At 43.7% G+C, this 13,399-nt stretch overlaps 1 protein-coding gene across 4 annotated transcripts in view; it reads right to left on the bottom strand.

Annotated features, from left to right (window-relative positions):
* Positions 1–13,399, bottom strand: part of LOC145482233 (uncharacterized) — a 45,556-nt gene that overhangs the window by 14,266 nt on the left and 17,891 nt on the right. For all 4 annotated transcript variants that reach the window (XM_081460857.1, XM_081460860.1, XM_081460858.1 and 1 more), the window contains 27 exons: positions 13,159–13,335; positions 12,778–12,954; positions 12,115–12,297; positions 11,861–12,037; positions 11,580–11,756; positions 11,332–11,508; positions 10,762–10,929; positions 10,430–10,612; positions 9,803–9,979; positions 9,494–9,670; positions 8,878–9,060; positions 8,601–8,771; positions 7,982–8,161; positions 7,485–7,652; positions 6,626–6,791; positions 6,118–6,362; positions 5,252–5,440; positions 4,729–4,899; positions 4,269–4,436; positions 3,619–3,798; positions 3,080–3,250; positions 2,754–2,924; positions 2,096–2,272; positions 1,668–1,835; positions 1,157–1,298; positions 555–799; positions 71–256 (listed from right to left, as the gene is read on the bottom strand). In XM_081460857.1, coding sequence (XP_081316983.1) covers positions 71–256; positions 555–799; positions 1,157–1,298; positions 1,668–1,835; positions 2,096–2,272; positions 2,754–2,924; positions 3,080–3,250; positions 3,619–3,798; positions 4,269–4,436; positions 4,729–4,899; positions 5,252–5,440; positions 6,118–6,362; positions 6,626–6,791; positions 7,485–7,652; positions 7,982–8,161; positions 8,601–8,771; positions 8,878–9,060; positions 9,494–9,670; positions 9,803–9,979; positions 10,430–10,612; positions 10,762–10,929; positions 11,332–11,508; positions 11,580–11,756; positions 11,861–12,037; positions 12,115–12,297; positions 12,778–12,954; positions 13,159–13,335 — 4,854 coding nt within the window. The remainder of the gene's footprint in view (positions 1–70; positions 257–554; positions 800–1,156; positions 1,299–1,667; positions 1,836–2,095; positions 2,273–2,753; positions 2,925–3,079; positions 3,251–3,618; positions 3,799–4,268; positions 4,437–4,728; positions 4,900–5,251; positions 5,441–6,117; positions 6,363–6,625; positions 6,792–7,484; positions 7,653–7,981; positions 8,162–8,600; positions 8,772–8,877; positions 9,061–9,493; positions 9,671–9,802; positions 9,980–10,429; positions 10,613–10,761; positions 10,930–11,331; positions 11,509–11,579; positions 11,757–11,860; positions 12,038–12,114; positions 12,298–12,777; positions 12,955–13,158; positions 13,336–13,399) is intronic.

Genomic DNA, 13,399 nt, shown 5'->3' with positions numbered 1-13,399 from the left:
ATGCCTCAAGTATAAGACCTCAAATCAGTTTTCAATCACAAGTGTTGCATAGAGCATCCATAACACCCACCAGCACAAGCTCTTTTCTGGCAGGTCTGTACGTCTCTGTCCATCCCGATAAATGAACAGTCCATTCCTCCAAACGCTGGAGGGGGATTGGTACAGTTTCTAGTTCGATACTTCTCTCCATTCCCGCAGGTTGTGGAACAGTCACTCCACTCACTCCACTCCGTGTAGTTCCCTTGAACTGCTTTCACTGCAAGAATATCACAGATAAATGTCACGCGGTGATTATTGCCTGTTCTTAATCTTAGAGTTTCACACTAATTTTACAATATCACAGTGGCTTTCTAAAGTCTTTCCTAAAGCCAATTCACCACTGCACCATCCATACCACCATGTAAAACAGACCAGTAAGGGACGGACCACCTTTAAGTTGTGCAATAATTTTTTAAAGTCAAACACAGAACCTGGTTCGCGGAAAGCACTTGCTCGTTTTTTCCCACGGCTCCCCTTGAATGGCTCACAAACGATCTTCAATTATTATAACTTACCATCGTCCAAAGAAAACACATAGTTTGAATTTTCCTGTCCGGCACATTCCAGATTACTTCCAGAGCAAAGTTTCATCTCATTGTCCACACATCCCAGCAGTGGTTTGGGTTGAGTTGGCGCCATAAACAACAGTTGTTCGCCTTCTTGCAAATACGTGTCACTCGCTCGGTCACCTGACAAACATTCGCCATAGTTTTGCAATCCAAATGTCCTCCAACCTTTCCGTTGCGTTTCGCGCGCACATCTGTGAAAGATAATCAGATGAACGTCACTTTATCAGATTCGCTTCTACGATGAAAATACAAATTCCTCTTACTAATTACCATACAATTCTTTTAAAATAAGCTCTGAGAATTTCATGTCGTTGTCCGTAGAATATGCATCCTGGAACGATCATACTTCGGCACTTGGTCGTTTTGTTCCGTGTGTCTCATTCGACAGTTCTAACTACGTTTCCTTGTCACTGTAGGGATTAAGGGTGCGAGGAGATTCTATTAAATTCTCTCCCCGGATTTCACGTTACACCTGTAAGTTTTTAACTCCCTCTAACTTCGTACACAAATGCTCGTAGGGTGTTACACAGAGTTATACCAGTATTTACCTGCAGATAACATCAGACAAATAGTTCGGCCAGTCCTTGAAATCGATTTTCTCCTGCGGATCACTGAACAGCTGCTCTGGCAACGGTCTGTACAGGTTATGATCATCACGGAAACAGCCAAGGGCTCTGTAGGGGATCTCACCTGAACATGATATTACAGAATGCAATATTAAGAACTAAAACACCTGTTTGAAAGGTTAATATGGAGTCAGACACTCGTCCGAAACGAAGGCGGAGTGACTGAATGTCTCAAGTAGGACTTCTGTTGTGCTCCGCTCAGGCAGTATTTTTATTGTATATATAAAACAATGAACTTGGATTGACTTAAGACACCTCCATAACAGGTGAAAATCAAGCAATTCTGCACACAATTAAAAAGGAAGTGGATATAAAATATGTAAACAAGCTCACAGACCACTAGCACCATTCCATTGCTTTTATTTTTGTGCGCATTTGACTAAAACATTCCGCAGCTACAACGCAGAGAAAACACTGCAAAAAAAAAACTTACAGCAGTCCTGGATCTTGCATGCTTTCCTCTCCTGACCCTCCCCCGTACAGTCAGCCCCACCGTAGGAGGGTGGAGGTGCGGTACATGTTCGTCTTCTTGTCGTACTTCCGCTTCCGCATGAGCGACTACAGGGAGACCACACTGACCAGCCGGACCAACCACCGGGCTCTAGAGAAGAGCGACAAAAAGAACAGGCAACGCTAAGAATAAATATTTGGTAATTTAAATTGCGGTTCTTTAATATCAGAAGATACAAGTTGCGCTGAATCTGACTAAGCGTTTCGTATTGTAAGGGATAGTCACTTTTTGGTAGGTGTTGCTATCACGCTATGTTATGCTTCAGTGAACAATATTATCAGCAGTCACGCTCTGGTATTAAACACCAATGAAACACCAATGATGGTATCGACCCTCTCTGAAATACTCACGTGCACAAGGCCTGGTGTTACACACATCAGACTGTACAGTGTCTCCCAAGTACGTACAATTCAGCCCACCATACTCAGGCACAGGATTGGTACAGGCACGTGACCGTTGTCGATGACCACCACCGCATGTGACGTCACACTCGGTCCATCTACCCCAGTTTGTGTAGCCGCCATTAACTGAAAATCGAAAGAATGTCAGAAAAGCTGATCGATCTCCGGGATTTCATAATTGTATGACCGGCTGCTAAGAGACCTGGCTGCCGACCTGGCTGCCGACCTGGCTGCCGACCTGGCTGCCGACCTGGCTAGGACCCAATCAATCTGGTAACAAAACACTACCCTACCCCCTACCCCCACTACCCTCTTCCGATCCAATCCTCACTTCTTCAATAAAGAGCACTTTTATCATTACAGGAAATGCAAACTCAAAATTGTAACTCCGTTTAAAGGGGTTTGTAATTGTGCCTTAGTTTTTCTTGAAGAGTCACAACTCCAGCCCCGCAGAGGACGAGAACACAAAAGTTAATAAAACCCCGTCAGAAAGTTACGTTATTTAACTTATTTTTGAGCCAACGGGTCGAAACCATTTACATGCATTTGTTATGTCTAAGATATTTCTGCAAGGATAGTCGTTCATCAAAAACACCTTAACACTGACCTAGACATGGCTGCAGTTTACAGTATTCCTCCTGTTTCTCAGGCCCCTCGCACGTTTTTCCTCCATGCGCGGCTGGAGGATGGTCACACTCGCGAGTTCTTGAACGTTTAGCGGCACCGCATGTGGCGGAACACGCAGTCCACGGAGACCACAGACCCCACTTGCCATCAACTACATAAAAAATACTTTAAATTAACAAACAAAACCAACATTAACATTTACTAATATTTGCTAGGTCAAATAAAAAAAGTTATGGCCTACCCTTAAGGAACTGTCACCTTGGTATTCTTTACGTTTCCTACTTATTTTAAGATTACCGGACTTACCCGGGCAATCTGACAAACTACAAGGCATGGTTTGTCTGTCTGAGCCCACGCAGCTTTCTCCTCCAAATTTGGGCGGCGGGTTGTCACATTTGCGCATGCGTTCCCTCTTACCAGGGCCGCACTTGACTGAGCAGAAGCTCCACATGTTCCATGAGCCCCAGTTCCCGTGAACTGCAAAAGTCGAGAGAAACTAAGTACTAAAAAACAGAAGCCGGTGACGACTGTTGAAATACCTTGACTAATTTCGAAATCATTACATATTGGCATTTGTTAGATCTCAAAAGGCAGTCTATGAGACAAAACTAAAAAAAAGGAATAAAAAATATCGAAGGCATTTTCACTTAAAACCAGTCGCAAGCATTTTCACAAGATCATGTCATTTTGAGCTGAACGAGCCATACAGAAAGAGGTCAAGATGTAGCGAATTTTAAACCTGGTTTTCTCAAACTTTGAAAAAGTATCTCAATTCGTGCAAAACGCTTTTTCTATTTTCCTACCATTAGAAAACACACGTTGTCAGAACAATTCTCAAGTCATACCTGGACAGGATTGTGGATTACAATGAACTTTCTCAAATGCAGACCCAATCTCCTTACAGTCCTTTCCGCCGTACAGGGGACTGGGGTTGGTACATTCGCGTGTCCTCCTTTTAATGCCTCCGCTGCATGTTCTGCTGCACTCAGACCAGTCCGACCAATCAGAGTAGTTTCCATTGATGGCTGCAATTCAATGAGAACATACAATTTTAACGTTTCTGTCCCAAGATCAAAATATAGATTCTCCTTGGTGACTACCAGATATTTCCGTTAGTGTTAGTTCTGAGAATGCAGTGATACATCAAGACAATATTCCCTAATTGCTGATTTGTTTATTTCTATATATCGTATTCGTATATGAAGAAGTAGATATGGACCGATAGTTTCTTTGACGCCATATTTAGTGGATTTAGGTTGGTACATCCCTTCTCATCACGGCGAAATTATATTCATCGTAACACCATTTTTTCAGTTTTAGCTAAGCCAATTTTCTGGGGTTAATCATGTTTCTAACACTGTGACACTTAGGTTCCTTACATCCTTTCCACATTGTTCTATTGCGTTACAATGCATTAGAACAGCGCCCAGAACAAGTGTCACGCATGTTATTATCTATATGTCACACTACACTGTATAGCAACGCGTCAACTTACGACATCTCCGTACTGTGCAAGGCTTCACCTCAGTCGCGTCTCCTTCACAAGAATAACCACCATTAACAGGAGAAGGATGGTCACAGACTCGAGTCCTGATCTGTAGTCCATCACCACATGTGGCGGAGCATGCTTGCCACGAACTCCACGCTGACCAACTGCCGTTCACTGGAAATAAAGTGGATCATTACTTTCCAAACTGAATACCCTTTTTAAGTATTTTTGATTGTTTGTTTGTTTGTATCATTTTTTTTTTTCATGGCTAGTTCGCGTTCATTAGCGCCCAGAGGTAATTTTCAATGCCAAGATGACTCCGTTTCATGGGGAAAAATTCGAAGTCGTAAATTCCGAGCAATGGTTCAATCACGCGGAAACTCGGTCCAAAATCTCTCTAATGAGAATTAGTCTAACAGTCATATATTTTCTTTCTTACAAATTACAAATGGCCTCCTTAACTTACCTGGACAGTCGCCTTGGTTACAAGACAAGCTTTGATTTGCCGGTCCCAGGCACATATGGCCACCATTAGACGGCGCGGGACTGTTACAGAGTCGTCTTCTATGCTGCACTCCTTTGCTGCAGGTCTCTGAACACGCGGTCCAGTTGCCCCATGCGCTCCATGCGCCATCAACTAAAATAAACAAAGACGAGTCAAAATTATTATTAGGTAGAAAAGCAACCAAAAGAAAACAATAAACCAAACTAGACAAACGATCGCCAAGACTGACGAGCATTACAAACGATTCAATTCTTCAACGTACGCCCCATCCATGAAGTAACAAAGAGCAGTTGGCTACAGACTTGAGGAAACGAACATATGGCCGAAATGCGAAAGAAAGATCTTCACTTGCTTAAACCTTAGCACTCCCTCTCCCGAGGTAATTCAAAACAGACAACTGAGATGTACACTGAATGAGGTCCGCAACTGACCAAAGTACGAGAGATCTATTCGAGTTATAAGGAGTAATAAAAGCAACACTGACCTGGACAAATTTGCCTCGTCTTACAAGGCTCGCTTTCCTGCGGCTCTCCCAGCGCAGAACAATCCATGCCACCGAACGCAGGGGCTGGATTGGTACAGTTCCTGACTCGTGATCTCACGCCGCCACCACATGATTTGGAGCACAGCGTCCAAGCAGACCAAGGACCATAGTTTCCATTGATTGGTTTCCCTATAAAGAGACCACATTTGGAAATGTATAAGAACTGAATTGCAATTGTACCCTTCACTTCTACTTTGCAGATAATTACCACGAGATAATCCACAACTTACTCCCACCTGGCTTCGCAGCTAAGTTCGAATTTTCCTCGAGGTCAAAAGTATTTTCGTGCCTCGTGTGGCGACATTTCCCAACTTAGGGCTAACGCTTGCAAAGAGATTACTTCAGCAACTAAAAATGCTACAGAGTTCATTCTAAGAATTACCTCCATTTGTACAATAGAGCGGTTTTCTTGAACTGAGTGTCATAAAACCAAAACCAAAGTAATCACTCTAGCTAGCCAATCACAAAAGACACAGACAAAACCGTAAACCAATCAAAACTGTTAGTAATTATACGTAGCTGACGCAAAGCGCGGGAAAACGTGTGCGAACGAGACACGATTGGTTTTGGCTTACTTCTGATTGGATGAAAAAGTGGCGTGGGTTTTTTTTTAAGCCAATCGTGTAGCGCAGTAATGGAAAACCAATTACTTTTCGACACTCAAATGAAAACCGCTCTACAAGTACTGTGCGGCTAATATTAAAATAACTAAAAGTGTTTCAATAAGGAAACGTCACTTGCTTTTCTCAGTTCAATTTTCCCATCGTTTACAATATACACGTACGATATTCTTCCAAACTACTCACCATTGACAAACGCGTAAACAAAGTTGCTTTTCTCTTGGCCCACACACTGGTCGTTTCCACCTCGACATCTCTCAAATCCCTCTCCAACACAGCCGACCCAGGGCTTTGGCGAGGGTCGCTGAGTGAATCTGTTCTGCACGCCGTCACGTGAAAACGTTTTGGCAGCGTTGGGTCCTGACCAGCATTCCCCGTAACCTTGGATACCAAAGTGAGAGTAGTTCTTCATCGACGCCGCCTTAGCGCACCTAGGAAAAATTGAAGGCGTATGATCACAGCAGCAATGTATTATCACAATGACAGGTGATGAGAATATGGAAAATCATCAAATAGGTTATTTTGTATTGACACATAATCCCGAGGGAGAACCCTTCCTAAAAGACGCTCAACTCCAGATCGAGTGGTCTGGGTTCGAGTCCTGACTAGGGGCTTTTAGAAGAGATGATTTCCTTAAAGTTAATGCACTGAACTGAAACAAAATTGGAGAGGAGGAATGGAGAGAGTCACTGACCTGCAGACTAAGTCTGGCATATAAGTTTCCCAATCATCAGCCTGCACGCTAACACCGCTGTACACAGTGCTCTCGAGGTCATTATCGGTGAAAATGAGCTCGGGTAGAGGTCGGTTGGGCGATTTGTTGTCTACAAAGCAACCGAGTGGCCTCATGGGTACGGAACCTGCAAAGAAGAGAAACCATTCAAAAGGTAAGACACGCCCTGCTTTGGATGATGGAGTTTTTACAGGTCAGGTTTTTGTTTTTCGCGATAAAACAGTTTTGCTAGTGTAGCGCCTTACAACGCGACAGACCACAAAAAATCTGAAGAGCAAAGAGCTATTAAACGAGGGAGATACCGCTGACTCGGAAAAATGTGCCGATGGTTCATAAACAGTAGAGAAATCTCCAAAACAAAGGGATAACGAGAACTCTCAGAATACAGATGATCCATATTAAATAAGATTGAAACAGAACTACAGATTTCAACGAAAAATGGATAGAATGGGGGAATTCGATTAAAATCTTAAAAATTGTTAAATGTTGAATGTTTATAATGGTCGATGCGTTTAGCTACACCTAGCTACTTCTCAGGCATGCCACTTAAACTGAAATAAAGAAATATTTGAAATAAACACAATAGGCTTAAAAATGCCAACTGGCGGAAGACAGACCAGTTGGCTATTTACAAGCATGAACGTGAAGTAGATATAGGGTCTACTGAGAAACAACTCTAGTTTAATGGTCAAAGCTGGACTTGAGCCCGCAACCTCCGGATTTCAAGCCCAGCGCCCTAACCATTCGGCCACGCTGCCTTGTTCCTCTGACACAAGAAGATTATCAAGATTGAAGCTGCTTTTTGTCCTCTAGTACTTACAGCAGTCTCCTGATTTGCAGTCAACTTTCTGGGTGTTATGTCCCACACAGTCTCTGCCCTCCTTTGAAGGAGGCGGATTATCGCAGGACCTCACTCGCATTCTTACACCAACCCCACAAGATTTGGTGCAAGCGCTCCAGGATGACCACTCGCCCCAGTTTCCATCAACTAAAATCGAAACGAAAAAGAAAGCGGGTGAATATTTTTACAGGGAAGTCTTTGTATCAGTTGAAATCGTATTTATGCACAAAACGTTTCATCTATATTTTCTACGGTAAATAAGATAAGGCCTCGTGGTAGGTTTACTCTTCCGAGAGTGACTACGTATTCGGGAATACACTATGAGTCGTATTGTTATAAAAAAAATTGCTGTGTTACGTAGCAACTTCTGGCTAAAAACGTGAGCTCAATACTTTTTAAACGTAGATTTTGACTAACTTAAAGCATATACATGTATTTCGTCCGACTGAACGGGCGATATCAAGTTTATCACTTACCTGGGCAGTAATCCTTCACTTCGCATGTCTTTGTCTCGGTGTCAGAACCAAACAGTGAACAATCCCGGCCGCCAAACTGAGGCGCTGGGTTTGAGCATGCGCGCCAGCGTGTCATGAGACCAACACCACAAGTCTTATCACAGACAGTCCAGGGAGTCCATTCCGTGTAATTACCATCCACTGAGGGAGAGAGCACAAAATAGGAGCGAGGTAACATAACGATTTTCGATAAAACTTAAGACCAGCTAAACAACACCAGAAGTCGTTAATTCGAAAGCTAGCGAAGTAAGCTGAACTGAACTGATATTAATAGCGTATTCCAGCCCAGCAGAAAGGGCGGGAAAACCTATAATCCGTGATAAACGCGGAAGAAAAATCAACAACAGATGGTGGCAAGCGTGGGAATAGTAAACCGCGGGGAAAATCGAAATCGGTCGCAGATAACAAGCGGGAGGAAACAAGGCGTGCCGAGTTACGTCACGATTGGCTTAAGTATACATTTCATTTTCATTTTAAAAAAATTCCACTCTCTACTTGATCGAACTTCATTAGCAAAGCTTCCTGGATTAGTCTGGATTAACAAGCACAAGAGCACTTTCGAAACTGCGATATTCTTTACCTGGACACGGCCTGTAACTGCAGTCTCCAACTTGTCTCTCGGAGCCACTGCAAGGCTTGCCGCCAAATTGAGGAGCAGGACTATTGCACGATCGTTTCCTCTCCCTAGTCCCTGGGCCGCAACTGGTCGTACAGGCTGACCACATAGACCATGGGCCCCAAACCCCATTCACTGGTAAGAGAAGAACAATGTCAATCCTCGTTACTCACGTATTGCCAAGAAAGGCTTTTGAATAATTAGATGACCATTTTATTGTAAAAACGAAAGAAACACTCACCTGGGCAAGTTCCAAGATTGCAGTTCGCAGGCTCCATGTTAGGTCCCAGGTCCCTCTCTCTACATGTGAGCCCGCCGTATTCTGGTTCAGGGTTGGTGCATGTACGGGTACGCTTTTTGACCCCAGGCCCACAGGACGTTGAACACGTGCCCCAGTTGGACCACACAGAGTAGTTTCCGTGAACTAGGAAGGGTAGTGAAAACAATTCAAAACAACACGCAATTGTCATCGCTTACAGGCAAAGAACAGAAGCACTCCTCGTTTGTTTTTCAAAACAATCACATCAATATTTAGGCTAAAAACTATTTGGTGGGATTCCTATGATCTTGGTCAGTGTATTTTTAACCTCTCAAAGCTACGATTAAGATTTTCCACAGTACTCTCCTTTTCTAACTTTCTTGCGCATGTGAAGCATTTTTCTACCGAGTCTACCGTCATATATCTAAGTCTGGCTTCTAATCAGTTTTATACTGAGCAGCTTGTATGGCTGGTCCTCGTTTACTGCATGAACAAACCTAACATTTCTGGTCCAGTTAAACTTAAAAGTAAGAGAACTCGCTATGCATGCTAGGTTTACACTCGCGTCAGTTTTTTAGAAACTGTAACAAGCACTTACTGGGGCACTGTATAACTTGGCACGGTCGAATGTGCTCTGGATCTCCCAGGTCAGTACAGTCACGGCCGCCATGTTGTGGTTCTGGGTTTGTGCAGGTACGTTTTCTTGTCTGAATCCCGTAGCCACAGGATTTGGAGCACGCTGACCACTGAGACCACGGGCTGTACTTACCATCGACTACAAAAAACAAAGACAATGTGGTTGAGACATCAATTTGTAGTGACGCTTGACAATTGACTGCTCTGCCACTTAACAATTTGACACCTATCAATCAACTGGCTAATAGCTGTCAATCAACTAAGTACTCACCAGGACAGTTCACGTCATAGCACTGCACAACTTCCTCCCCAGATCCCAAGTGTCCACAGGCGACACCGCCATAGGCCGGCTCGGGATTGGTGCAGAACCTCTGCCTCTTTTTGATGCCTCTACCACACGTGACCGAACATGGCGTCCATCCATTCCACTCAGTGTAACCACCATTCACTATGACGTGAAAGTATTAGTTAGCAATTGATGATAATATGATAAAACGCCAACGGCATCAGTAAGAAATCTTAGCTTCCGATGAATCTTTCACCGCTAAGCTAGGTAGAAAAGCGAATGAAGAAAGCCATTTGGTTAAGTGATGCTCAAGTTGTTAAATATCCCACGGGTGGACGGCTGGCCACTTGTCTGTTGCCGAGGAGATGCATTTGAGACTGTTACAATTCGAGCACGTGGTGAGAATGAAAGATCAATTTAAATCTTCAAGATAGCAGACTGAGAACTGGTCTTGTTCGAAGTTGAAATCACAAAATATCTTCCAAAATCAAACTCCCAAGATTTCCGAAGAGCAAACTACCCCTGTTTTAATCGGTATCGATAGCGTTGCTTTTGCATTTCGTCAGTGCTTTTATGATGACTGCCGTTGTGTTTGGCGTGGTTGTCACGTACCTGGACACGGCGTCAGATAGCACTGAGTCGCCTCCATACTTGGTCCCAGTGCCTGCTCCGTGCAAGATTTCCCGCCAAACTGTGGTTCAGGTGACATGCACGAGCGTGTTCTGTTCTTCATTCCAATTCCACACGTGACTGAACACGGTGACCATGGAGTCCAGTCACTGAATTTGCCGTCAACTGATGATAGAGGAGTTTAATTTTTCATCAGTCAATAAACAGATGAGTGAATCAAATGACTGATCGGAGAATTAGTCTCTAAAGAGCTGCTCGGCTACAAGGTAAAGGAAATAATTAAAGGTTTTGACCATTTAAAGGTTTTGACTTACTCGGACATGGTTCTGATCGGCAGAGCCTGCTTTCTTTCTTATCGTTCTCGCATGACATGTCTCTCTGGTATTTGGGTGGTACACAGTCTCTCTCGCGGTGCTGCAGGCCGCCTCCGCATGAGTGAGAACAATCAGACCACTTAGTCCACGTGCCACATGTGCAGTTAGCTGCAGATCACAAACATAACAGTTAATGAGATTACATTGAGGACACATGCGAGAGCACGTGACGTGGTAAGTTAAGCTAGCCTGGGAACACGAATACATCCGGCAATGGAATGATTTCATAAATCAAAATGGCGCAGCATTTGAAAAACATTACGTTAGAAGGCCCTAGGCCCGTCCACACTACGCAGGAGGAATCTGGAAGCGCAACAATAAAGAATCATTTTGCATTTAAAATTCCTCTCAAATTCCTCTGGCGTAGTGTACGTAGACGGGACCTTATCCGCGCACTGATGAGAGAAATCCTCTGTCTGTCAACATAAGCACGAGGCTAAGTTTTCTAATGTATTTTTATTGCAATTTGCCGTCCTTTGTGCAATCAGTCTATGTATGTAAAGTATTTACCTCTGCAGTCGACGAGTTGACAGCTGGTTTTCTCATGATCAGGTCCTAACTCTGAACAGTCTTTTCCACCAACTGTCGGAGGGGGATTGGTACAGAACCTCTTTCTGGTCATGATTCCCTGGCCACAGGTCACTGAGCATGGCGTCCACAAAGTCCACTCACTGAAGTTTCCGTTAACTATAGAAAGAAAGTAATCATTCAGTAAACTACGGTAAGTTTAATAGTTCAGCGCTAGACAAACTTCTTACCAGGACAGCTGTTTAAGTTACACAATTCCGTCTCCTTGTCAGGTCCAAGTGAAGAACAATCGGAGCCACCAAACTGCGCAGGGGGGTTGGTACACGAGCGAGACCTGACTCGAGCACCGCCCCCACAGGTTCGATCACATTCGCTCCACAGACTCCATGTACCGTACATGCCGTTAACTACAGAAAAATAAAGTATAAACATCAAGATTACAAGAACTTCACTGACACGAATACAAATAACATGCGATGCGAAGAATCCGTGACGTCACCGATTCGCCTACCTGGACACGGTTCGCTATGACAGCTGTCACTCTCGGTAGCTGGGCCAATCAGAGAACAGTCTCGGCCCCCGTGCATAGGTGCTGGATTGGTGCAATTTCTGTGTCTGAATTTCACGCCGCCGCCACACGACATTGAACATGTGGTCCAAGCTGACCAATCATTGTAGCTTCCGTCCACTATAACATCAAAAAATAAACCCGTCAGAAACTGGATAATCGACATACGTCGCCATAACAGCAAAGAGCTTACTTACGTGGACAAGATCGCTCAAAGCAATGAGTGCGTTCCTCACTGGGTCCCAGTCCTTGCTCGTAACAATCTTTCCCGCCATTGGAAGGAAGCGGATTGTTGCAGGCTCTGATTCGCTTCTTGTAACCGCGCCCACAAGTCTTGCTGCAAATACTCCAGCTGGACCATTCACTGTAGTCTCCATTTACTAAAACATCGGAAATAAGAAATTAGTTTATACAATAAACAAATGACGGACAGTTATCAAAACAAGTGAACGTTAAATGAAAGATCTAGGCAAAGCCACTAAAACTGCTAGCTTTTTCAATCCTTGGAAGATAGGCACTTGACGAAACTTTTTTTACCAATGAATTTAGATAATTTTCCGCCACGTTTTTATATTTGTCTTGCACGTTCTTACACGCTCAATATATAAAAAAAATATCGTGATGAAGGGAATTTATCAAGAAATTATTCCATCATCACAAAATTATGGGATCACTCAAGAGTACTCCAGGAGCGATTACACTAGCATGACGCAGTATAAATAGTTACATAATGTTACTTCCCTACTGTTTAGACGAAAACCGCAAACCAGTCATGTTTTTGGAGACAAGGTTGATAATTCTTACACGATACAACAAACGTATGTTCACACTATAAAACAACGTTCACAATTGTAATTTACCCAGGCAATCCTGATTCTTGCAGGGCTGAATCTCAATATTGGAGCCTATTTCAGTGCAGTCTTTGCCACCATGGAGCGGCGGAGGGTTGGTGCAGGAGCGGGTCCTTGTTGTGGTTCCCTCGCCACAGGTCGCTGAACAAGCGGTCCAGTTCGACCATGTTGTGTAATTCCCATCAACTACAGAAAAGCAATGTTAGTTAGCGTTTAGTTTTAGGAAGGGGAAAAGCTAAAGCGAGGCCAGCGGTAAAATTCTTCGTGAAGTGGGGCGATGCTGTAACAACAAGGATGACAGTCTTGAAAAAGCAGAAAACACAGTAAAAGGTATAAAGAGCACTAAGATAATAAGAAACCGTATAATCCGTCCTGGTCCTCTCTCTTTACCTGGACAGTCCACAAGGTAACACTGAGTGCTCTGTACAGGTCGTCCCAGTCTTGTGCAGTCAAATCCACCGTTGGACGGAGGGGGATTGGTACAAGTTCGACTTCGAAGCATGAACCCAGGTCCACAAGAATGCGAGCATGTCGACCAATCAGTCCATTCCGTGTAGTTACCATTTACTGTGGAAAATAACAATAAAACAGTAAATAATAAACAATGAATTCTCTAAACAGAATACAACAA

The sequence above is a fragment of the Orbicella franksi genome, chromosome 3 (genome assembly GCF_964199315.1).
Source record: "Orbicella franksi chromosome 3, jaOrbFran1.1, whole genome shotgun sequence".
In the NCBI taxonomy this organism is placed as follows: domain Eukaryota; kingdom Metazoa; phylum Cnidaria; class Anthozoa; order Scleractinia; family Merulinidae; genus Orbicella; species Orbicella franksi.
Note: the sequence above shows the minus strand (reverse complement) of the source record. Positions and strands in the feature narration are given on the sequence as shown.